This window comes from Manis pentadactyla, chromosome 1 (assembly GCF_030020395.1).
Source record: "Manis pentadactyla isolate mManPen7 chromosome 1, mManPen7.hap1, whole genome shotgun sequence".
NCBI lineage: Eukaryota > Metazoa > Chordata > Mammalia > Pholidota > Manidae > Manis > Manis pentadactyla.
The window spans coordinates 164,472,751-164,500,056 of NC_080019.1; the positions used below are offsets into that span (position 1 = coordinate 164,472,751).

Here is a 27,306-nt window from a genome sequence, read left to right on the forward strand (position 1 = left end):
TAATCAATTAAACAGGATAAAAGTACCAGGTGAAAATAGGCTAGCCAGGGGACCACAGAGGAGGTGAGAGCTAGTCTGCTCAACAGAATGTCCAGAGATTAAAGTGAACATAAATAACATGTGTATATATTTTTACTTTAAAGGAACAAGAAAGAAAAAATAGAAGACATAAAAGTAATGATGTTCACATCAAACTCTGGGAAGAGCTCAAGATAAGGCAGTCACATTAAGAGAGGAAAGCCCTTAAGTTTCTTATCAGAGAGTTATTATATGCAGGTGAAATGCAATAAAGTATAATTATTTGATCTAGAGTTTCTAGAAATAATCTCCAGGATTGAAAATTTTCTGTATTCTTATATTTGTTACTTTAATAAAAATGCAAAGCTAAATTAAAATTTTAAAATAGAGGCAGTGAGTGATACAATTCAGAGAGGGTGAAAGGGGCTTTTATTCAACATGTAATATATAAAACAGTTTGGATTAATATTGGAAAGGACCTGAAAGAGTGCCAGAAAGTCATCTTGATGAGAAGAGAAGAGATAGTTTGAGAAATAATGGAAAATAAAAAAGGCATAGTAATCACAGCTGATGAAAAGGTTTGAAGGCATCAATATCATGTAGTTGATGACTGAAGGCAAACTTTCAAATGTATGGGAAACGCATTAGACTCTAGGTCTGTGATTTTAGAGTGGCTAGTTCTTTTGTTGGAATGAGCAGATATGACAGTAAGGTTGTGATCAAGCCACTTTTTTTTGCCTTCTATCCTGTAAAATGGAGCTAATAATACCCACTTGCTTCTACTCCCAAGACATCTATGATGATTAATTAAATAAAACCTGTAAGGCATTTTTGACTTTCCTGAAAAGCATTCTTACAGGGACTTAGTATTGTTTACTGTAAGTTATTCTAAGTATTTCATACTTAACTTGAAAGCTTAAATTATACCAGTCATTACTCCTACAAGCTATAGCATGCTTTACCGGAAGTGTAGGTACACATCCACTCCTCCCTGCCACAAAACCCCTTGTTGCCCTCCCCAACACATAGTTCCCTGTCCATTGAAAATTTGTATGAAGTTACAGTTGTAGTTTACTCTATCACCAGGTGCTCAAGAAGGGGGCAACCTTTTAGTACTTGGGAGAAATCACTATATAGGAAGTATGACTTGAATAGCTGAGTTAGCATCAGAGTTAGTGGAGAAGATGCTCGCAAATGATGGCACACCTCCATTAAGGGACTACAAAGGTCATACATAAGAACTGAACAGTGTAGGAACTGTGTGACACCTTTTTGCACAATGACAAGTATTTATATAATGCTTTTTATTTGCCGGCCACATCAGAGAACAAACTCAGACACAAGTCTCTGCCCTCATGGTGCTGCTGATGTATTAAGGTTTAGGTTTTTAGAGATAGCAAATCCTTCACATGATATGTCTGGCTTCAAAGGAAATCATGTTGATCTTTGTTTCTTGATCACCATCTGCCTGTTCAAAAGCAAAATAGTTCATACATCTAAATTTCTATATGACTAAAGCTTGAAAATAATAAATATACTTTATGTTTTTAATAGCAGTCTCTCATGTCCTCTAGAAAGCCTTCCTAATTTCTTAAGCCAAATTTGATTTCTCTTCTTCCTAATTGCTCATTGCTCTTGTCATCAAGTATTATACATTACAGCACTTGATTATATTTAGTTGTATTATTAAATGCAGTATAATAAAAGTCTCCAAAAAAATTCTTTTTTCTGATTGTGCACTAGGCACAAGTCTTGACTCACCTGGAAGACTTGAAGCAAATTGAGATCAGAAAAAATGGCAAGATTTAAACTGCAGGACTCCAAAGCATTTATTGAGCACTTCCTCTATTCGGGTGCTGTTCTTAAGTGCATTACATAAGAATAATTCTTGATCCTCATAACAACCTTGTGAGTTAAGTCTCATTTCCCTCGTAAGTAAACATCAAACCCTTAGGTGAAGAAATGGAAGCAAGAATGGTTAAATAACCTATTCAGGATTGTGCATCTATGAAGTGACAGAACTGGCATTTGAGCCCAAGAGGACTAGCTTCAGTCTTCCTGTAGTATTCAGAGGCTTTTGTTGAATCAGCCCACACCCACCTGACCTCATCTCAGGCCCCTTCTCCCTTCTCCCCAGGTCTTCTGTGCTGCAGCCTTACAGGGGCATTTCCTGAGTGCTTTCTGGGGGCCAGGCACTTACATAGATTATCTCATTTCATCCCCCAGTGAGCCCTATGAGGTGGGTTCATTTTGTAAATGAGGAAATGAGGCAAGAGAGTTTAAATAGCCTAATGAAGGTCATAGCATCAAAGTCACAGTAGTAGGATTTAAAAGGCCCATGTATTTCCCATTAAATGATGAGATAGGTGTAATCCGAGCCAGAGAAAAGGAAGTTATACCAATATTTATTAAATGAATTAATGATTATATCCATATTTTTAATACTGGGAGTTTTAAATTTAAAACATATAGATTTAGATAAAATTGAAAGTTTCCCCCTATCTTTATTATAATTTGACATCACTGAGGTGGGGAAAATTATTTTCCTACCTATTGGTACATTTGGGCTAATTCGGTACATGCCTCTCTTAGGCTAGTATATTTTGACTACAGGATGCTTAAATCCATTGAACTCCAACTTTTTGCCTCCCAACTCTTACCTCCATCCATCAAAGTTTTAATTCCCTTCTCATAGTTGTGTAGCTTCCAAATATGTTTTGTGAGGAAATACACTGTGAATTTTACATTAAATAGCAAATGAGCTTTGTGAGCTTTCTTGCTTCCCTGGTGGAGACCTCTCCCTCCTGTGTCACTGTTTGCTGCCCTTTCTGGCTGGGACTGACCATCCAGCCCATGCCCTTCCATCTGTCAGGAGCGGGGCTCAAAGCCCAGAAAATCGCCTCCTTTTCCCCAGCTTCATTGCTAAACATCTATCCTCCATGAGTGCCCAGGCCACGTTCCTCAAGACAGTGATGTACTGAATGAGATTCTCAGTCTCCAGAAGATGGTAGGAATGGGTATTGAGGAGGGTGGGTAGCAAGTGAGACGGGATAGACAGAGGAGGACGGAGAACAGGAGAATGAAAGAGAAGGGTGGTACCTGCTGTGGTGGTGTGTCTGTCTGTGTACGCTATCGCATGCTGTTTGCAACAGGGTAGCACTGTTACCTACTTTACCAAATGGGAAAACTGAGACAGAAAAATGTGGTGATTTGTTTTAGCTGGTAGAGCAGTTATTTGTAGAAGAGGCCTGGAGTCTGTTATGGACTTCCATACTGTTGCTTTGCCACACAGCTTATAATGATAGAACTTTGCTCATGGAGTGAAGTCAATACTCTGGTAGCCCTGCAGCCCTGAGTAAAACCAGGGATTTACTCTCTGCAGGTTACTTGACCATGTTCTTCCTCCACACAGTGTTACTTGGTCATGCCCCAGGGCAGCCCAATACTGCGTCAGGCTGTGGCTTGTCCTGGTGCCAGCCAGCCAAGTGCATGGCTTTGGTATTCAGGCTCTCCACCTAATTTAAGTTTGAGAGTGGCTTCCTTTTAGTCCTTAAAAGTGTTTTGAAGGACTAACTTGAATGTAATGTGCTTACATTTAATTCACCTATGTTTAAGTTCAAGTCCACTTCAGAGCTTTATTTAACATCTCATATTAAATGCACATCACCCAGGTATTCTGTTATACAAGGATACCTGGCAAAAGCCAATTGCAGGAAAGCCTGGGTCAGGCTGAATGGGGGTGAAAATCAGATCACGGGGCCTTGGAGTCATGAGGATCTTTATCTACACTTGAGCTGTAAAGTAGAATCCTCTACTCCCAAACCCTGTCCTTCCACAGAGGACAGCCCCATCCCCAAACCTCGCTTAGATCTTTTTCCTCCTGTCATGTTCCCTCTTTCAGTGAAAGACTTTAAGCTATCTTAGTAACATTGGCATTGTCTGAATCCTCTCCCTCAATCCTGATATCCTTCCAGACAATTACCAAGGCCTGGCAAATACTCTCTCTGACTTAACTGGGGCCCCACTTCTCGGCTGCTTTATTTCCTCTACCTTCTAATTGGTCTCCTGCCTCCAGTCACTCCCCAGCCAAGGTCTTCCTGTACTTCACTGACAGAATTATCTAAGTATGCATCTTTCATCATGTTGCCCCTCTGAGTGAAAATCCCGGTTGGCTCCCCATTGCCTTCAGCCTAATGTTCAGACTTAACACGGAATCAAAACCCTCTCCATCCGGTTCATCTCCCACTGCGCTCCTGGGCATCATGTCCTTCACCTGCTCTGAGAAGTAGTCACTGTTTCTCACACACGAGCACTTTCCTCCAGACTTTTGCTCTTGCTATTACCACATCATTGGCACGATTCTGGTGTTGCTTTTGGGTATACCTCAGATGTTATATTAGCTTCCTCCACCCATCCCCAGACAGAATGTAGCCTGCTTCTCTGTCCTCCCAGAGGCCTTGTAATATCTACCATTTGGAACTTACATTCTTAGATGTATAGCATCCCCTGCACTTGAATTGCAAGTAACTTGAGTCAGACACATTCCCTTAGTTGTTTTATTTCCCAGCATATAATGCAAACAAGTGGAATGCAGGTTTCTTGAAAGCATCATTCTTGATGGCTGGCATATGGTGTTTATTGAATATTTGTTAGAGGAGTAAGCAATCAACAATGTTTGAATTAACAAGGGTAGGGATGTGTAGTTCAGTTACAACTGGAGGACTTAGCCCTTTTGGTGACCATGTGGTGATCACAGTCCAGTTGTGTGTGACTGTGATCTTGTACCTTGGGAAGGAGGGACAGGCTCTTGCAAATACCTAACTTCCCAAAGCACCTACAGTCATCCAGCTGGCGTACTCTTATTTTTTATCAGGAGGCTGGATCACGCTTCCAAGTCTAGTTTTCACAATGTGAATTGTGCCTGTGGAAAAAAATACTACTTTGTTGTAATTCTTAATTATACTAATCATTCCCCTTCCTTGGTTTTTGAGAATTATAGCGAAATCAAAGGGATGATTGGATTTAAGAGTTTAAAAATACCTTTAACTGTATTCTTGGGCATATAGCTACACCTAGTGGCTTTATGAATTATTTCAGAGATGATTTCTAGTTTCTTAAGATTTTTTTTTCCCCCTTTATTTAGGCTCTGCTTATTTGGTATCTTTTCTTTCCTCTTAATTAATGAACAAATATCTTTGATTCTTTATATTCTGTTATATTTAGAAAGTAAGGTGGCTCTAGCATAGGAATGAATATTGAGGAAATGATATTTATCCATAAGAAGTATGCTCCACTTAATAAGCAATTTAAAGTACTGAAAATAAAAACAGCAAGACTACAAGGTCTGGGACCCTCTGACTAACAGCATTACTTAAAGGAGTTATGTAGGAGGCTTTTATGGGAAGTACCCTCTTCCTTTCATTTGGCTATAATCCCAGATTTCTTATATATGTGTATATATATCAGTATATGCACAAATATACACACTTGCATTGGGTGCATTTTTTATCAGACATACAGGAATAGATTGTACATATATACATTTTCCATGTCATTGAATTTTTTTACACCTTGAGATTTTAGATGGAAATATATCTAGCGTGTATCACATGCATTTTTACCTTTTAATAAGGCATGTATTTTATAATTATCTTGATAACTTAGAATCATAGTTATAAATATTAATTACTGCAATGACTGATATCTTCAGTAGAAACCTTGGGCTATTTGCCCTACTTTAATTTCTTTTAGGTAGACCACAATGCTTTATAAAACATTTGCATCTATTTATAGTTTTTCTGTGTACTTCCTGTGTCTTTTTGCTGTGGGTATTATTTATTTCTCAACCCTCCTCATTTTTCTTATCCTCACTCTTGGCCTCTTCTGATTTGCTGCTTCTGTTCTGCTGTGGACTAGAGAGAATCAGGTAACCACAGAGCTTAGTAGTAACCCAGATCTCCTGGCTCCTAATAGTGTGCTGTTTCCTTTATACTACACTGAAGATATGTACTAAGTCCACAGTGCTTTGAAGTAAGAGTAATTAGATTTTGAGAGAAGACCTTGTCCATTAGAGTAATGTGCATAGCCTTAGTGGTTCTGATACTGCTCTTTTAACCATTGGTCAGCCTTGGTTGTATGACTCCTGGCCAGGTCATTGAGATCCTTCCTGGTCACACATATACAGACAATCAAGTCAGTCAACAGGTACTCAGCATGCGTCAGGTGCATGGTGAACATGGTCTTACATGTGTGGACTTCTTTGATGGCCTGGTGCAGGTGACATAATATGCAAGATTACAGATGTCCTGTTGATTACTTACATTTGAATTCTCCATTCAAAAAGAAATTTTTAAGACCAACCATTGTAATGATTTGTAGAGGGTCTCATTTAGCTTTAAAACTTTATGACATGTTGTATAGTTATGGACAAATAATCTATAAATCGCACTTGAAAGAAAGTTGACTTTTCTTACAGTTAATATGAACCCTAACTAATAGATCAGGTAGCTAATCTCATATATAATAGTAACTTTCACATTCATCATGGGATCTGAAATAAAAACATACATTATACGGACTCTATGCAGTGTACGCACCCAAAATGATAAAATTTTTAAGCCCAAATATCTTTTATGGATTTCTTTCACATGTGCAGCCTTCATTATTAAAGTTTTATCAAGACACTTTATAACTTTCCTTTAGTCCTAGACTTGATTTTAAAACAATTTTGATTGTTTACCAAGTTATCTAGGGGCCAAATACACAGGATTTCTGTATAAACCAAGACAGTATTGATTTCCTCTTTTGTCATTCCTAAATTATATAATAAAAAGCTTTATTTTGTTCAAGTATTCTTTCTAATAAGGGAATTTTCATGGTTAGTAATTTTAGGATTCATTGGCCTTCTTGTTAATGCATTTTGTGTCTCCTTGCCTTCAAATTTTGGGAAAGCAAATGAATGAAAACACTTGGGCCATTTGCCACACAACTTGTAAAATGGTTAACTGAGAGGGAGTCAGACTTAGGCAGCCAAACCACAGGTGGCGAATTAATTAAAGCTTCTGCGCCTTCTTAGTGGAGCTTGTTACTAGAAGGCGTCTATTACTCCCTCAAACCCTAGGCTGACAGTTAAAATTTCAAATGTTTGCTCCTGCCCAATGGCTTGTGACACTGCTAGGGAACACACCTTCAGTGTCTAATGAAGGGATTCACTGATAGTTTCCAGAACTATCAACTCAACTTTCCATAACATTCAACTAATATAATGTAATCACATGCACCTATTAAAATTACATTGGAAAAGGTTTAGTAGCATATGAAAATTAATGTATTATTAAAGAACATTATCTAAATGTAGTATAATATCCCATTTTTGTTGAAAAATGATCTTACATAATGAGGAATATATATGGGATATTAATAGTTATCTTGAGATGATAAAATTTTCTTCTAATTTTTTTTTCTTCTAGATGATTTTTCTTCTGTATTTTGTTTCTTTTTCAGATATTCAACAGTGAAGTTGGATTATTTTACAGTCAAAAACATGTTACTAGTTTTTAACTTCTGTTTTTCCTCTAAAATGAAAGATAACTTTTTCCCTAAGACCCCCTAACCTTGTCATTTTTTTAAGTGGGAGGGGTCGCACTGATTTGGGATTTTAGAAGAATTGTTGTCAACTCTCATTTAGTTCATTCAATAAATACCTATTCAGTATCTAAATTGTATCCAGGTAGTGTTGAGCATTCTATATTAAGCAAAGTCCCTGGGAGAAGATGGACAATAAATATTTTGTGAATGCTGAGTGCCATGAAGATAAGCATTAAGGGGATTGCTGAATGTTGGGAAGGAGAGGCATCACTTACCTTTCTGGTCCTAAGTTCCTTCATCTGTAAACAGGGTTAGATCAGAGGAATGATGAAATCCTTCCCTCTCTAACATTTTGTGACTCCTATGAATTTTGAATTACAGCTCCCTAAGTGACTGTGTCACCTGAATATAGAAATGTGTCAATTTTAGCAGTGAAATAAAAGAGGAAGTATGTGTCTTAAGAAAAGTACTTCATTAATAGCAAGAACTAAAAAAAATCAGTGGTGTTTCTGTAACTAGTGTTAATAATGAAGATTGCAAATGATGATAGCAGAGCATCAGATATTTATCCAACGTAGTAAGTAGTGCAAAAGAAAATATATATCATGAAAGAAATTTTTCTTAGGTAAATACTAACTTCTACAATTGGGGCTTTTGTATAAATGCATAAAAACCCCAGGAAACAAAAATTTGGCTTTAGTTTTGTTTTCCCAAAAGGTTTATATTATCAATCTCATTTGTGTTTTCATGTAGTCAGGTGGTATGAAATACTAGGCAATTGTAGAACTTAGAAGAAGTAGATCTCCTTTGAATTTGGTGGCAGAAAGCCAAGAGATCAAATGGACACAAATTTATCTTGGATGAATATTAACTTTTCTAAAATGCATTGTCCTATCCATCTCCTCCTACTTAGTGCATTATTTAACAGTTGAATGACACCTTATATAAAACTTTGCAGTTATGTATAACTCATATATAACTATTTTTTGTCACAGTATTGCTTCAGATTAAGGGAATCAAAACCATTCTTTCCTCAAATAGAAATGTTTAGGTGTCATCTGTCATCTGTTGTCTTCCAGAAATGATTCCTGTGGTGCCTCATATCATCTTTCTTTCAGGTATCTTCTGGCACTTGTAGGCCTGATGTTTCAGAATCCCCTGAATTGCGTCAGAAGTCACCACTATTCCAGTTTGCTGAGGTAATATATTGCAATTTATATTTCATGAGGAAATTATAATTTTAGTTTAAATTCAGCTGATTACAGTAACTTAAGGCAGTGAAGAACTCTACCCAGTTTTCAATTAACCATAAATAGAAAAATAGAATCAAATTTTGGAAATATATTTTGGAACTTCAGAGTCTCTTAGTTAAGGAACAACTATTTTATAGACACTTGTTATTAAATCATATAATTCTGTTATACTTAAATATCATTAATTTTTGTATTCATGGATAGTTAAGCTAAGAATACAGGTAAATTATTAAAACTTAATCATTCATCAGGTGTTAACTCAGAAGATAGGGTCAACTCATGCTTATTCACTAAGCCTTTTTTTTAAGTTTACTTATCTCTTAATTAAAAATTTAGCATATGGTTATCGGTTTTCAAAGTCTTAAGTCTTATATCAAACCTGTTTGGCTCAGTGGGTCTCTTAACATTGATTCAGAGATGATGTGGAAAAAGCACATTCTCCTTGATATCAAGTCTAAAGGTTAAGACTGCTTCCCAAAACAGCTTTCATTTACTCTGGAACTCAATATGAAAACATCATTGATTAATTTTTTTTCAATTCTAAAACACGTACGTGGTCTTCTCTTAATCTTTTGAATTGTCTTTCACTAGATCTTCTCTCATGCTGTCATCATTAATGTTTGCCCATTGTGTTATGGTTTTACACACAGAGAGGATATTTTTAGTTTCAGATTATTTTTCCCTCTCTAGCATCATTTCCTGGTGGTTCTCAACATTTCACTGGAAGAACTACTTTTCATAATGACATATTAGGCCATTCCTTTCAAGACATTGTTTATAATATGCATAAATGCCTTGCCAGTATCACTAGAATGGTGTAGTACATATTTGCTTACATAATACTCCTTCGCTATCTTTCTGCCACTCTGGGAGATGTGCTGTGAATTTTAACTGTTTTGTATATTGTTTTCTCAAGAATTAAATGTCATAGAGGATTCACTCTGCACTCTAAACAGTAGTTACAGACATCTTAAGTCATGTTGGTGCCATCTTTGAAAGCAGAGATACTAGTGCTCTCTAAATCACTAAGATCTAATGAAATCTCTAAAATTTCATAGGAAATTTTGGCTGTATTGGTGTACATGCATTTTTGTGGATTCTGCAGCATATTTAAGATTCCAAAGAGCTCCCTAACTCTATTGCTTTTATATTAGGGGTCTCTATCCCTAAACTTTCTTCAGGAGCCCCTATTCATGTCAGTTACTGAGTATATCCCTTACCCCAGTAATTTTTAAAAACATTCTTTTGTTTAGAAATTTGTGAAATGCTTTTGAAAAATCTAGGTGATTTGTAACACTGGTTCTATTTTGTTCATTGTCTGATGTAATCCCTGAAAAAATATATTGGAGGCTAGGCATTTCCCTTTATATAAACTGTCTATTTTCTCCAACCAACTTTTATATAGAGGGTTGGTGAGAAGAAAAAGCGATATCTGAAGTGATTCCCTCAACTCAGTGCTGCTCATTTCTAAGTACAATATATATGGTTTGTGAAAAGCCTTGTGGATCCATATTTGCAGTCTATCCACACTTGCACATGGTGCTCATTTGAAATGACGGGCTTTGTGGTTTGACCAAGAAGAGTTTTACCCTCAAATGTAGAACACTTGGTTAAATTTTACCCATTCATGATAGTTTGTTTATATCTAGTTTGTTAAATAGGATCTGGGAGACCTTTTTTTTTTCCACTGATGTTTATTCTAAAAATGCTTGTATGTCTGATTCAAAAGATAACATTAGAATTAAAATGTTCTTAGTGGCTTCAGCAGTGACTAAAATCAATAATTCCATCAGTCTCTCTGCTAATTCTTTCACATCACTAAACACCACTTTACCACTGTGATACACTGGATCATCAACTGGCTCCATTGTTTCTCTACCTAACTTAATTTAATTAAGATGAAAAATTATTTCTGTGGTTGAAGGGTTATGATTATGGTGCATTTATTACTTAGGAAGTACCCTTTGATGGAACTGGTACACACAATTAATTTGAGAACAACACTTTCATAAAAGGGACTGCAAAGGGGCTAAATTTAAATGCCCAGGCTTCTTGCTCTTGTGACTCACTTTCAGCCTTTGTTGTAGCTGGATAAAAGTTTTGTTCACTTTGGAACCAAAACTAATAACTGACCTTGCTCTGAAATCCTTGAAAAGTAGTTCTACGTGGATCTCAGAACAAATATTTTAAGAGGCTACCATAATTACCAAGTGAAAATAAAAGGTCTCCTAGTTGAACCAACTATGGCATGGCAGAATCGTCTATCCACTGTCAGACCCCAAAAAAGAGTGTACACACGTGTGTATGTGTGCACATGTGCCCATGTTTATTGAGTAGTAGGACACATGGTGTTTTAAAAGAAAGAAATGCAGTTCATATTCAGTGAACAGTTTTTGAGTTCTCCTATGCCAGGCAATGTATGTATTCTATGGCTTATTTTCTTCTCACCGTAATCCTATAAAATGGGATCATCATCAATTTACAGTTGGGAAAAATAAGCCTCAGAAAGATCGGCTGAGCTGCCCAAGGTCATTTAGCCTGTGAGTAGCAGAGCTAAGATTGAATCCCAGATATCCTGACCCACATCCATTTGCTTCTCCCACACTTTCACAGCTGCCTCCAAGCAGAGCACAGCTTAGAAAGAATGGTATACGCAAGAGAGTGACTGGCTTCGCTCAAGGCTTCCAGTTTTTAATCATATTTTTAAAAATTCATTGAAATAAGAAAATTTATTTCAACAAATCTCCTCAACTGCTGTTTAATACATACCTGATACTCTAACAAGAGGCATGGCAAATGAGCCAAACTCTGTTATTTTGTGCTTTCCAGTCATCTGTTTTTAGGAGCATGGCCTCTGTCTTCTTGTATCATTTATACTGTTGTTCTAAAAGGAATTGAGGGTGATGACTCATGTCTTAATCTTTATCAATGTCTACAGTGGAAATATATGGCAGAATCTATTAGCCTGATATGGGACAACGTCCTTATGTATTACTGTTTCTTTTCAGATATCTTCAAGTACAACCCACCCTGATGCGCCTTCAAAACAGTGTCAAGCGTCAGCCTTGTTTCAGTTTGCAGAGGTATGGCTGTTTTTTTTCCCACTCAGAAAACTTAGCTCAGGAAATAATTGGAATGGAATTTTAATAATGCATAGTGAACTTTAGGCCTATCTTTGCCATCACTAACATAATGTACATGTTTTTTGCTGCTTTTGCTCTAATAGTCAGATTAGCTCCATATTTTATATCCATTTTACAAGCATTCATTAAGGAGTTCATTCAGAATAGACACTTTCCAGTAATTCATTTATTTCATCTTACTTTATTTTTAATTTATTTTAAAAGCTTGGAAAAACTGTCAACATGAAGGCCACATGATTCCAGTTTACTAGATTTTCCAATAGTGAAATCAGGTCCTGTGATTCACATGTGACTCTCACGGCGACTGCAGCAGTAAACACAACCTGTTCAATCATCAGCACTTAGCTTCTGGTGATGTAGCTTCAGACAGCATTTTTATTAGTGTTTATTAATCCCATGCTTAGATCAAGCCAGCTCTTGGAGGATCTCAGATTCCTTTGTGTTGTCAGCCGGTGAGAGTACACACACTGGAGCATGTTTTCTTGGTTGGTATGATGAGGAAGCAAATCTGATATGCTTGATTTTGCCACAAAGACTCTGGCCTCAACCCAGTGCTGCTCATTTCTAAGTAAAATATATATGGTTTGTGAAAATAAGATGCTGTCTACTTTAGGTCTCTACCCTTTTGCCTTTTTATTAATTCCAACCAAAAATACGTATCATAAACTAAGCAACTTTTTAAGGGTTGACAGAAAATGACAAGCAGGACTGTTCTGTTTAATATTGATGTACCGAATCACTTTGATTCATTTGAATAAAGAGTGCTGCATAAATGAAATGTAAAATGATATCCTTCTGGCAGAGAAACCCAGCATCTTATTTTGAAAATGAGAAAATACTGCTTTCAGTTCTAACATTAAATAAAATGTTGCTTCCACTTGTGTCAACCACTGTGATGTCATACCGCCACTTGGCCTGCATACATGGCAGGTTTCTCTATCACACGTGTCTCTGCCTTAGCTTTTGAGAGCTATTCTATAAAACTGGTAACAAAAATATCATGTCATGTTATTTCATGGAGAACAATTTGCTTGATGAGTCTGAATGAATTAAGATTTTATTAGAATTTTTCATTATAATAAACAGGCGGTATTTCCACTGTCTGGAGAAATAGTTTTTTTTAATAATTCGTTGCTTTCCTCTAGTTGTTGATATCCTTTTATTTGATACTAATAATTTTTTTAAGAGTTCAAAAAAAATTTTGGTATGGTGACTAGATTTATTTTTAATGCTGATACCTGAGCCAGTCCCGTCCAACTTTTTAGAAACATTTCCTTCAAAACAGAATGTGTTTGCTATGTATATTATTTGATTAAATTCTGTATTTTGTACATGAATACCAGAAAGGTGGCTCATCTTTGACCCACCTGAGTGCATTAACTTGGTACCAAGCCTATTCAACTTAATTTAAAATGTCATGCAGGATATCACAGCTGGTGTGTTTCTTAGAGTTACCTTAACTCAGAGTGTGATTGTTAGTTAAGCTGAATACCATCATTAGGTTAACTAGGAGCTCCTGAAGCCCTGGGCAGCTTTGAGGGACCAGTTGGATACTATAATAACCACTGTCCTTTGACTCTGGAGAATGAAATTCTGAGCCTGTCTACTTAATTTGTCCTTAATAATCAGTACACTCTAGAGAACAGAACCTCTTCTTACTTGGGAGTTATGCAGGGAAACGTTCCCAGATGTTTCTCTATCCAATGGCACTTATCTCTTGAGGGCTTTTGGTTTTTGACCATGGAACATGTATAAGATTCAAGAAAGCTTTAAAAAAATCATTAATTTGAAAACAAATTAGGAGTCATTTCAAGGCATTGTAACAGAGGAAGACATGCATGATGGAAAAGCCAAAATAGTTTTACCCTAGAATCAAATGTAATTCCCCCTCCCAACTCAGTATATTATTTTTCCTACTTATATCTTATATCTTGCATAGGTTGATATGAGCTCTTTTAATTCATAAGTAAATTAAATTATTACGTATCTCGTTATTTCATTGTAACTGTTATAGGTGATTATACAAGAGAAGTACATGATTCTCTAAGGATATGTTACCTCTCTAGTCACTTTCCTCAGCTGGCCCAAGAACACCCTAGGTTTCAATCTCTAACATCTTATGACTTGACCATATTGTCAACCCAGTTCTGGGATGGTTTATTCAAAGCTAAACAAGAGCTAACTAGATGATGTAATAAAATTATCTATTAAAATCTGCTATGAGCATATATATTGCAGTAGAAATAGCATAGAATATAATTACTAAATGATCATTTTCCTAAAGCTCTTATAATTACTTCATAAAACACCCATCACCTTTGGAAAAACACAAGTACTCTTGAAATTCTTGCTCTAATAGGTCTATAGCAGAGATTCACAAACTTTAAAATACATCAGAGTTGCCTCAAAGGTTTGTTCAAACACAGATTACTGGGTCCCACCACCAGAATTTCTGCTTTATTAAGTCTGGAGTGGGGTCTAAGAATTTGAATTTCCAGCAAGTTCCTATTAGGAAATTACAATTTAAGTGTATTGCTCTTTAGTTTGTAATTTTTTCCATGAGTCATTAAATCATCATTGTTAAGGCACTTACTGGTAATTCTAGGGCCTCACAGGGAAAGGGTCATGTAAGGAAGGGAGGGGACATATAATAGAAAATTACCAATGGGCCACTTTATACCCAAGTGCCTTTTCAGAGGGATTCTCAGTCCTGTTATATGCATGTAGAGAAAAGTAGGTATTTATATAATTTAGGGAACAATTTACTCTTTAAAAATGTTATACTCTTTAAAAATTACATACTCTTTAGCTATGTAATATTTTAAGATCAGGCATATAGAATTCTTAGAGACCTTCCCTGCAAATTTGATTTACAAGTGTTATCATTCTAGGAGGAGATTAGTTAAATTTTCTCTTGGCAGTGGGTCATTTATTATGTAATGTAATTATCCTAGAAACACAGTTTTTAAAGAATTATAAGCCCTGGGCACTTCTTTAAGTCAAAAATGTTTTTTCTTTGATACTGAGTGCTGGGTCTCTGCCTTGCAAGCTGAAAAGAATATTTTTCCTTCTCAACCAAATCTGATAGTTTTAAAACCTGTTGACATTAACCTACATGGAACCATGAAACTGAATAAAGAACATTTTGTTTCCAGGTTCCTTCCTTATGAATGTTTATGTTTAAAGGGAGAAAAATATATCTGCTTTACAAGATCTAAGAAAAAATACAGAGTGCAGAGCCTGTTTTCCCCCCATATCAGCCTGTCTTCCATTCCTTACTGATAATTATAATTCATCTAGATTCAGCTTGGCCCATCTGAAGAGCCATTACTCTATTTCCAGGCTCTGAGCCATTAAGTTGGTCAGAATGAGTTTCCTATCTGCATCATTTATTGTTTATAGGTAGAGTGACACTTGTTTTAGATCTCATTTACTGAAGACTAATGACCAAGTGTAATGCTAAGAGGGAGTTGTGTCTTCCATTATTTAATAAGTTCGAAAGCCATGACCAGTCCACATATTTTCCTTTTTGCTGTGTGGCTGACTCTCACACCTAGAGAATATCTTTGCATTGAAAAATTACATATATACTTTGAAGACAGATCTAATCTGGATGATATAGGTAAATAGATTTGAACATTAAAACTTAATTTAGAAGGTATGCAAGTTGCCAATATGAATACAACCATATACTTACCAAATTTGTAGTATTATCACAAAGGAATATAAGTAGTAAGTACAAATTTAAGGCATTTTCATGAGGGCATGTTACAGAATATTACACTTGGCAAAAACAACAATACACTCATATAGCAGCTAGTCAGAATGAAAGTATGCATTTTATTAGAAACATTAATGTGTCTCTTAATGTAAGAAAGACCAAACATCTCATCTTGTTCATTTGTTCTTTGATTCATTTATCCATTTAATAATTATTTCCCCCCAGGCTACATTGTTTATGATACCCCTCATAATTGCGAAAGACATCCACCATTATGTAATTCGCTTTTGATCTTTACCACCTGTTTCCTTGGTGTTGCTCCCCATGTCAGGCAGCCATAAAATTAGCAGCTTAATATCTAGGGTCATCATTTTTCTTAGTACTTTTGCTGTACCTCATGTACTATTACATCCACCCTGTTTATCATAACATTACCTAATAGCCAAAGAAGAGACTGCAGTGGAATTAACAGATTGGCAAGCACCATCTACTTTGAGTTAAATAAAGCAAAACCAGGAACATACTATACAGTCTGGCCCACTAGTGCCCCCACCCAGGAATATAATATAACATGCACTCTCCTCCACTAGCTAACCAGTCATTGAAAAACATATACTATGTTGTTCTTACCTGAAAGGATGCCTATGTCTCTTAACTAGGAAAAAAAAAATGGAATAAACGGTGGTATCATAGGCTGGCATTGACAAGCTCTAGTAAAGCCATCAGAGTAGATGAGATTACTAGAGAAAATGTGTAAATTAAGAGAGAAGCCTACTTATGACAAACCCGGAGGAAAAGCATTTGAGGGGTCCCTATAGGAAGGAGAGCCAGCAAAGGTGAACAAGGAGCGTCCTGAGAGGTAGGAGGAAAATGAGGACCTGCAAGAACGGAAGCCCAGAGGAGTTTCCCGAAAGAAAGGTCAGCCATGCCAAATGTTGCAGAGAAATCAAGATAAAGCTCAGCCACAGACATTAACATATATCCAGTTTTCCAACTTCCCACCCCGAAAAATTTAAGAAGTCAAAAGGCAGTTTTAGAAAGCATATCTCAATACTAAGTCATTCTATGAAAATTTTATTGCCAGGTGATACTGGATATTTTGGACTACTAAAATTTTTTGATCCTTCCCCACACATTCTCCTTTGGAAATCAGGCTCCCAGCAGCCTTGAGCACTTAAAATACTGCCCTGTAACTGCTGATAGGTAAAAGCTCTCCGAAAGGTGACGAGGAAAATAGTTCTACTAAACATAGATGGGAGGTCCTTTTGAAAGGCAGGGAACCATTCTCAGGCCTGAACTCAGACAGATGTACATTAACTCAGATAGCAGATAATGCACCTGTGCAGTCAGAATTCCTTCATTCAGCCCCTGGGTGTGCACTGCTTCAGGCACAGGGTATATGGTAGTGAGCAAATAGTTACTGAACATAAACCTACAACAACAGAAGTGACAGCAGAGGGAGCCAGTGGAGAACTAGGAACAGTGTCACGGGCTGTGTCGGGCAGCACTTTCTACCTTGTCCTTTAGTATCTCTTGAGGACATCAAATGATTATGTGACAAATTTAATATTCTGTAAATTATTTAATAGTTATCCTCTGGTATTTCAATTCCTAATTTCATTCCAGTTTCAGTCTGTAACTAATTTTTGGAATTGTACTAAAAGAGTCTGTCAGTGTTAATAATGATTAATTCTTACTACTAATAATTGCACCATTATTGAGAACACAGTATGGTTTCAGTATTGTGTCACACTCTTCAGTAACATAAAGTCTAATTCACAACAGTAATACAGGGAAGGTATTATTGTTTCTGTTTTGAAGATGTAAATGAAGTTCAACATCTTAACTATTTGCTGAAGCCCACACAGCAAAAAGTAATGAAGGTGTGTCTGCCCCACACAAAAGCCATGTCCTTTGCTCTTGTATAACCTTAGTTCAAGAGACTGGCTTTTATGATCAGTACTTCATTCCCTCATGTCATCGAGAGTCAGTGATTTATCAATGTGTTTGTTTCTTTAGCCTAGTGATAAAGTAAGTAATTGAATTCAACTTGTCTAGAAAAAGTAGAAATGACATATATCAGAAAATTCAGCCAGAGGGAAATATTCCAAACTTCAGAAAGATTGAGCCCTCTAAGTTGATCTTCTAAAGAAAAAGTAAATGATTGGGATGAATAGGAAAGGACTCTTAACAATGATAGTGTCTAGGAAGAAAAGGCCTTAAATCTTTCTCAAACTAGACCTTTCTGAATGGCCCAGATAGCTTACTGAGTATTTGCATCCATAAAGGCCTCTTACTCAGCATGTAGTACCGGCAAGTACCAAGTCTCTCCTAGACCGACCGCTTCCTAGAAGCTGCTGTGGGACTTGGGGTCACCTGTAAGGATGTAGTCACAAGGCAGGATTGCCTTCTAAACTCAACTGAGAATTACTTCTGGCTTAAACTGAGAGAAAACTCAGAATCACATAGTATTTAAAAAGCTTAGACCATAAGTAGCTGTTCTAATGATGACAGAATTTCTCCAGAATACTTTGTAAAGATCCTTAATGTAACGTCCTTCTCAGTTCTTTACTGAGTTAGGCTAGAAAGTAAAGATGAAGTTTTCATATAAAAAAGAGAAAGGACAGTTCTGTTCATTATTATCAGTGTCCAGCTGCTGTTGAGCCAGATTTTCAGAGGCATATGCAATGTAATGTTGTGTGTATGTTAATGTACTACAACATAGCTCCTTAACTCTACAACTTATTTAGATTTGTGGTCTTCAGTGTCAATCTTTGTGTACACTTTAGAGCATTCTCACAAAGCCAGGGCCAATGTTTTATATAAGATTATTAGCTTCCCCAGCTCCAGTCTTATTGCCTAGAACATTTTTATTGGATTCTCAAAAAATATTAACTGACTGGATGCTATCTTACCACAAAGATGCTAAATATATTTCTTTTAAAAAATGATCTAATTGGTTTGGTAAATCCAGAATTATTCTAAATCTCCTTTCTTGGCATTATATAGAAATGCATGTCTCATTTTAAGATTAAAGAGTTCAATTTGAAACCTGGAGTATATACGATAAAGCTTTTTGCCATTAAACAGCCACCTAAGGCACATCTGTTTTTGTTACCATTTCTGAGGTTATTTTACTAATTTTGGTTTCAAAATTATAATTACAAGCATGACACATTTAAAGTTATTTGGTACTTGGGAGCAATGATGTTCTCATACACTAAGGAAAGTTCCTGAATGCATATGAATGGGAAGCAAAGATTCTGATACCCAATTAATAGTCTTTATGTGAATTGTTTTCAATATAGATATCTTCAAACACCTCGCAGTTGGGTGGTGCTGAACCTGTGAAACGCTGTGGGAAATCTGCACTCTTTCAACTGGCAGAGGCAAGTTTCTAAGAATGTATTGAGATAAGATCTGCAGCAGTGCAAGTCAAAAAAATGTTAATCATAACAGTATTCCTTAAGCTATTCCATCTCACCTGTGACTAGAAAGTATGTTGTTAACTAATTTTCACCAGTGAGAGGGTTAACCTTTAATTTAGGAATCAGGGAGTTTTGCTATTAAAAGTTATTAGGCATTGAAAAAGATTATCCACAGAAATAGCAAAATCTGTTCCACAGGTAGTAATTTAAAATAAGGTCAGTTTTTGTCTCTCTTAGATTGGTTAAATAAGTCCAGCCTGAACCCAGAAGAATGACTTAGGGCATTTTCCTCTCCTGTGGTTCTCTTACGACATCTGTAAATCCCTAGAAGGCACTACTTTTAAATCAGGTGGTTGATGTTTTAATTTTTTTTTTCTAAGTGAAGAACTCAAATGACATATTCTAAAATCTGGTTTATACCATTTATCAGTTGCACCATTTGATGTGACATGGGTATAAAATGCTACTGTTCCTTTGGGAAAGTAGAAAATGTGCTTTCATAAAGCCTGGGAGGGACAGAGCCCTCATTTGGTGAGGGATGGGTTGGGGAGGAACATTCCAGAAGCAGTTGTTGCTAGGGTGGGTAGGAGCAATGGCTTTCTCTGCCTACCTATGACTGCTCTGCCTTACAGGAATATGTGGAAGAAATGTCTTTAGCATCAGGACACTACAGTAGTAGTGTTCTCTTTTGGTGAGACAAATTAGGAGGTACAAAATGGGTGACCAAAAATCTATTATATTAAACTTTTTCTTTATTTTTCTGGCTTCCTTTCAGTGAGTTCCTTCTGAGTTTGTCTGTGAGTGATACAGTTCTTTTATAAATTCCTTGTAGTTTATTGAACTTAACGGGATGACCTGTCACTTCCTAAATTTTATGGTAGCTTATATCAGAAAAATTTAGGAGTTTCAAATATCTTTAAATTAAGCTTTTAAAGTCTAGCTAGATCCAAATTAGAAATAAACATGCAGAGGCCTGAAAAGTAAAGAAATACATAAACATTGGTCCAAACTAACCCTTTCTTGTCTGACATTCAGCTGACATGCTTCTTGGGTAAGACATTGAGACCAAATAGAGGGCTATAAGTGATTTAAAAATTTATGACAACTACAGGGAATCTTTTTTAAAAGAAGTGGGCGAATCAGTGGCAAAGTATTACTTCAAATAGAACTGCAGTGGTAAGTATCTAGCCGTGTGCTGTTGGAGTTAAAAGTTGTAAACAGGTCTTAGTAAACAGAGGGACTATGAGGCCATGAATTTAGCTAGTATCTTCAAGATGAAATAGATGTGCAAGATAATTTATTTGAAACAAGTGATTTTTTTCTTGAAAAATAGGAATGTGTGGCTTTCTCTGCATTTCTTGGTTATGTATTTGTGTGCATGTAGGTGTGTACACATACATATAAACATATAAATAGAATACACAGCACAACACTAAATTGTAAACTGAACCAACTTTTAATATTAATATATCTTTATTAAGTAAACAGTTTTGTTTTAGAAATGTCTGGACCTCAGAGGTGCTTTGCTGTGGAGGGTGCTCAAGGGATGATTTTATCTTCTAATTTTCTTTCTTTGGTACAACAGTCATAGGAAAAAAAAAAGGATTCCCTATTAAATCAGAGCTCATTAAAAAGAACATTCTTCTAATTTGTAGGGATGCATTCCAAATATGAAACAGATGCTATGGTTTAACAGATGTTTGAATGCTGGTATCGTAATTTAAGGGGTAAAATGACTGCAATAAGCCTATTCCAATTATAGCAAATCAGCTTATACTCAGACTTAGTTTCTTATAACATCTGAGTTAAAACTGTATGCTTTTGATGAAGCAGGGTCTCTAAAAAATAATTTACCAAGAAAATCTTCTCACATTATTATTTGTACCACATGAATATGATGCCATAATGCTAATAGACTGTGTTTTAGAATAACATCCTAAATCCTTTCCAGTTTTAATTAAACATAAATGTGTGCACAATGGATTAATCAGCATCTTCACATAATCACCAGTAGAAATAGACTTTCTCAATTTTTTTTATTCCATGTGTATTTGATGTTCAGTTTCCTTGAACAAAATGTAATACTTAATTATTTTGGGTGCCATTTTATGTAAGTATAACAGGATATTGAGGAGGATTTTTCTTATTCCACAGAATTGGTGCTGTTGTCCAAAATCTGAAGGAACAAGTTTAAATTCACACATTCTAAAGGAAAAGCCCCCAAAAAGCCACCTTTACTTTGGGCCACATCTTTTTCTGGGGATTAATAAAAAGGCAGCCTAACCCAGCTACTCTCCCATATACTATGCTGTGGATTTCTTCTCCCATCTCCACCCCAACCTCCAAGTCAGTGGATGGGAGATAGCGTAGACTAGCCTTTCATCTGGAATATTTTGGCTGAGGAGGAAAGGAAGTAAGGAAACAGTAAAAAGGAAAGGAAGTCCTCTCCATTCTTTACCCTTGCCCCCCTGCCAACCAGAGTGAAGGTAGTGCTAAGAGAACCCCTGTTAAAGATTGGTTTGTCTTCCCATTCTTTGGGAGGAGCAAGAAATATTTTAAACATAGATTTATTGCTGTGTGCCCTTCACCTATCTGCCCAGTCAAAAAGAGAACTGGAGAAAATTGGCAGCAGAGAGAAACTTGGAACAGCCTGCTGTATTCTCTGTTGGGCATTGTAAAGATGTGTGGAGTTTCCCATGGGTCAAGTAGACAATAGAAAGTAGTTCAGCTTGAACAGGTACATGAGACAGTCATGGAGAGGACAGGCCTGAGACAGTCTCTCACATCAAGAAATATGCAATAAAGATGGCTTTGGTTAGGACCCTGTCAAGCATCCACAAGCAGGAGTGGTGTTCAGCTGGTTTGTAGCAATACAGCTGTCCTGGTACTAAAATATGAAAACACTTGCTATTATTAGTAAAAAAGACCATAACTCAACCCCCCAGAGTACTCTTGCAGCAACTCTGCCAGCATCCCTGGACTCCCTTGATCCCTTCCAGCAACTGGAGAGCCTAGCAAGGGGCCTGCAGGGCCCTGTCCAGCCCTAGGACTATATCCCTTCAGATTTTTGGCATCCCTGCCTATTAAATATTTTGTCTATCACCTTTGCTCCTGGCATCCCCTGACAAAGTCATTCAGTCTTCTGTAGTGTTAGCAGGAACAGACAAAAAGAAGATATAACCTTAGACAGTTAGGTTTACCTCCACCATTGCTTCTTCTATCTTGTAAACCCGAGGCTTCGGTCCTTGTGAAGGAAGGGCCAGGAACCAGTGCAAGAACTAACCAGCCACCCTTCCCCAGCTTCATTCCTCTGAGCTGACATGGGAGGAGGAGTGAATGAGGGGACTTCCTAAAGATTGGGATTGCTTACCAGAAATGTCTCCTGGGTGAGAAGCAAGAAGTATTATAGGCATATCTTTATTACTGTACCCTATGCCCACTTAGACAAGCAAAAAGAAAATTGGAGGAGTTTGGCAGAAGACACAGAGAGATTTCTATCACCCATACTCTATTTTGGCATTTTAAGGACCCCTTCCCATTCCCAGGACCCTGGGGCCAGGAGATGCCCTGGGAAGGCCTTAATTCATGCTTTTGATTGGAATCTTAAACTGGGTGGATTTTTAATAGCTGGAAGTGACCTGAAAATTCTGGGATTCATTCCAAGTATTTTTTAGGAATATAGTCCAGCTAGGAAGGGAAATTTGGCATAGTGCTGCTGAGGTCAGGAAATTGAGAAAAATACACAATTGTTTTTATGTCCAGACTTTCATGAGGTTCATACTGTTCAGTTAATTGTTACTTGATTGGTGCAGGTACTGTAATTCATTGTGTTTCCTTTCATTTTGAAATCAGTTGGGTCAGGTCATATAAAAAACAGCTAAGCAGCCAAGCATGCCCCTGGAGATGATTATGTCGTACGTATAGTTACTGTAGTTGGAGGACACACAGAGACATCTTTACCTTCACATTCTAGCAAAAAGATTCTGTACTTGAAGGTCTCTGGTACCAAAAATGCCTAGTAGAATAGGTAACAGGTTATTCATCTGTTCTAACAAATAATAATTATTGAGAGTTATTCCATGCCAGTAACAGTGCGGCTACCTATAAATGGACATGCAAATATTTTTATTACAACAAGATAACCTGTGTACCTCCTTCTAAGATCAGTGGTATAGGAACATTTACCTCCAGGTGGGGTTCCAGTGTTTACAGTGCTTCTAGGGGCTGGAACTTAAGGCTAAAAATATTACTATTTGTTTTACTTATAGTTTTTCTGAAATAATACTAAGTGTTCTTTAAAATAGATTATAAATTTTAATAGCAGAAACTAAGTTTTATATCTAACCTAAGGTATTGATGATTGACATTTATTATCTACTGTGTGGTAGGCAGTTTTCTGAGTACGTAATATATACTCATTGAATTCTCACACCTGTCCCCTGAGGAAGGTACTGTTATCATTCTTCTTTTATACATTAGCAAACAAAGGGCAGAGGGATTTCATGAGTTGCCTAAGGCCATGTGGACAGGAAGTATTAGCACCTGTGGAGAAACCCAGGTAGTCTGTCTCCACAGCCTGGGCTCTTCAATACTGGGCTGTTCTGTTGCTTTGTATTAGATGAATGAAAAAGACTGTGCAAGTTGCTTGTTAGAGGAGTTTGTATATTCTAGAAGGCTCTATGGAAGACAGCTCACTCCTACACATATGTATATAGCTGAATAAGATGACAGATTGCTCAAGACTGCTGTCAAAGAACTGGGGCTGATATTTTCTTTTAAAAAAGTGTCTGTACTTTTTGAAAATGCCAAAATACATTTTACACCCTTAAATAACTGCCTGTTTGTGAATATACTTTGGAGGCTACAATGAAGACTATAGGAAATCGGGACAAGAAATTATCCTGTCCTCTAAGAACTTCTTCTCTATTAGCAGAGACATAAAATATGAAAAGTTAGGTGATAAAAAATAAATACCACAAGTGGTTTCACAGGGAACCACACACTGAAATGAAGTGCCACCAAGTGCTTAGTGATGCACAATGTGAATGTGCAAAAGGAGAAACAGGAGAAATTAATGCAACCAGGTCCCAAGCACAGGGGGGCAGAATATGGAGGTAGTTCTTGAAGAACTGGATATTCAGGAACAGAGGTGGACACTAGGTAGCCTTTGGGCCACATCCAGTTTGCAGAGATGCTTTGTTTGGCTCATTATTTGTTGACCTGTGTTATATTTTACATTTGAATGGGTGGTATCTTGCCACTGGGTTTCAGCCCCAGGCAAGTTCACTATGGATTCAATGTGACCAACGAAATTGACAGCGGAAAGTTCTTTGGGGTGAAAGGGTTTATTACCCAGCTTGTTCTTCTGGAGGTAGGTCGATCACTAGCATCTCTGGGTCCGCCCAGAGCACTGGGCCAAGCTCTTTATATAGTGCAATAATAGCTTATTGCCTAACGGTGTGGAAGCAGTAGCCTAGCAACAGGCCAGTTACATCATCAGGTGGCTTAAGTTCAGTGAGGATCCTGGCCATAGGAACCCCAACTTCCCCACACTCCACTCCTCCAGTATTCTCACCTTACAATCTACATGCTTTCTTTCTTCTATAGTGGGCCCTGAGCAAGAAAGCTGGAACACTGTAACCATATTCCACAACAGCAACAGAGGATAACAACAACTTAGAGATAATAACAAAAATTAAGATACAACAAGATTTTGATATGGGTGACAAAAATTATAATACTCCTCAAGCCAGAGGAAGTTCCCAATCCACAAAGACCTGAGGGGCGATAAGACACATGTTTTAATGACACCAACATAGGCAAATCTTGTCCTTCAGGTAGCATGCATGCAAGAGAGTGGTTCTGTGAAAGGACTATAGCAGGAAGGGGGTCCCTTCCAGGTCTGGCATACCATATTTTACTCCTTTTCCTGTGGGGGTTACTTAAGAGTCTATATATAGTGCTACTGGAGGTACATGCACTGGCCATAATGATAAAACAAAACTCCCTGGTAAGATGATACTACCTTCTGGCCATTCAGGATATACTACTGTGACCTTTGGCAGCCACTCTGCTGTTATTCCAGGAATACACAGGAGGCCAGCTTACAGGCCTTGTCCCCAAAGTGCCAGGAGAGCCAGCCATTGTTGGCCCATGTGTCAAAAGGTCCAAGGCCATGTCCGCTCAATGGAGTCTCCAGGGTTCAGTGCAGTTGGTGCTGGCAGCAAGATGTTATTCTGGTGGCCAAACCTCGGCTTCAGTGATTCTTTCTTGGTTTGTACTTTACAGTTGTATAGGGGAGGCAGCCATATGTGTTAACATGTCTGTGGGGCTCAGGGCTCCCTTTTGGGCTCTCTCGTTCAAACGCTGTAGCATGGTCCATAAGCGGACTGACCATCCCTGCAGACTATTGGTATCTGACTTTAGTCCAGATTTTAACAAGCCATTGAGCCTCTCTATCATGCCTGCTGTGGTAGGGTTGTATGTCACATGAAACTTCCATTTGATTCCCAACTGTCGCACCCATTCTTGCAGTGTATGTCTAGTAAAATGGGTGCCCTGATCACTCTCAATTACCTGTGGTTGGCCATAGGCGGCAAAGAGATGCTCCAGGCCTCTTTTGGTCATCTGCTGGTCTGCCCAATGGGTAGGAAAAGCAACCAGAAGTCCAGTAGCTGTGTCTACACAAGTCATGGCATACTGATATCTTTCTGACACAGATAGAGGCCCAATATAGTCTATCTGCCACCTGACGAGGGGTATAGGCCCCTCAGCTATTGTCCCATGTTGCTGTGGAACTCGGTGTAAGTCCCTTTTGGAGCACACGACACACTCCTGCTGGGCTCTACTAACTTCTTCAAAGGTCAAAGGCAAGCCCCACTGATGGGCTACAGCCCACATTCTCTTTTGCCCTGCATGCAACAAACACTAATGTAACCATAGGGCTACATCAGAGGCAGGCTTTCCTTCTAATCAACATATCCAGGCCACATTATCTGCTTCATCATTTCCTGGGGGTGCCTGTGGCAAATGACCTGTTACATGGTATACTGTAATTATTTTAGTCTGACCGCAGGCCCATAAGTCTTTCCACAATTCTTGCCCCCAGAGGGGTTGGTGACCAACCAGCCAGTTGGCATGGTACCAGGTTGGTAGCCACAGGGTCAAGCCCCAATAGACATCCCAGTTGTTAGTGCAGACAACTCTAGGGGAGGGCTCCTGGCTGATCACAAGCCATACGGCCCGCAACTCTGCCCATCGGCTGCTCTTTCTCTCACCATCTTCCATCCATATTGTCTCCATCTTAGGATGGAAAGCTACAGTCCTCCATTTTGGGGGCTGCTCACAGCTGGAGCCGTCTGTGTACCATGCTTCTTTGGGAATAGGGGCTCTTCCCTCCTGATAGGGACTCTCTGCTACTAATGGTTCAAAAGCAACTTCTTCCTGCTTTTCACTAGTATATGTCACCAGCCTCAGTAAGCATTGGAGTTCTTCACTCAAGGGGCTGCTAGAGAGGGCACTACGCTGCTGTAAGCAAGCACCCCACTTGGCCAGTGTGGGTGTTTGTGCCACACCATTCCTTGGCTTTTGGGTCCAGTCTCATACTCACCCCAAGACGGGATAGGTGGTTATTACCTTTATTGGGGCCATTCCAAGTGATGGGTTCTGTAGCCAGTAAGGCATAATACATGGCAGCAAGTTGTTTTTCTATCAAAGCGTATTGTACCTCTGCCCCTTTCCAGACTTGTGACCAGAATCGAATATGTTGACCAGTTTGTTCAAGCTGCTGCCAGAGACTCCAGCCTTATATAATCATCTTCAGTCACATGAAGCCTTGATGGGTCTATCACACTCAAGGCCTGCACGGCCTTGACTACCAGTTTTGCTGTAGTAAAGGCAGATGCATATGTCTCGTCCCAGTCCCACCTGACGCCCTTTCATACCAACCAGTATAAGGGCCTCAGAATTTCTGCCAAGTGTGGGATAAACACTCTCCAGTAGCCTAAGAGACCCAAAAATTCATATAGCAGTGCTACACTTGTAGGAGTAGGAAAGGCCTGGACTTTCTCTATAATTGCTTCTGCTATAATTTTGGTCTTACCCAACCAGACGACCCCCAGTAATTTGACAGACAAACCAGGTCCCTGAAACTTGTT

The 27,306-nt window shown here is 37.9% G+C and overlaps 1 protein-coding gene across 1 annotated transcript in view; it reads left to right on the plus strand.

Annotated features, from left to right (window-relative positions):
• Nucleotides 1-27,306, plus strand: part of BBX (BBX high mobility group box domain containing) — a 260,911-nt gene that overhangs the window by 181,604 nt on the left and 52,001 nt on the right. Inside the window, exons 8-10 of the mRNA XM_036930771.2 lie at nt 8,724-8,804; nt 11,867-11,941; nt 19,031-19,111. Coding sequence (XP_036786666.2) covers nt 8,724-8,804; nt 11,867-11,941; nt 19,031-19,111 — 237 coding nt within the window. The remainder of the gene's footprint in view (nt 1-8,723; nt 8,805-11,866; nt 11,942-19,030; nt 19,112-27,306) is intronic.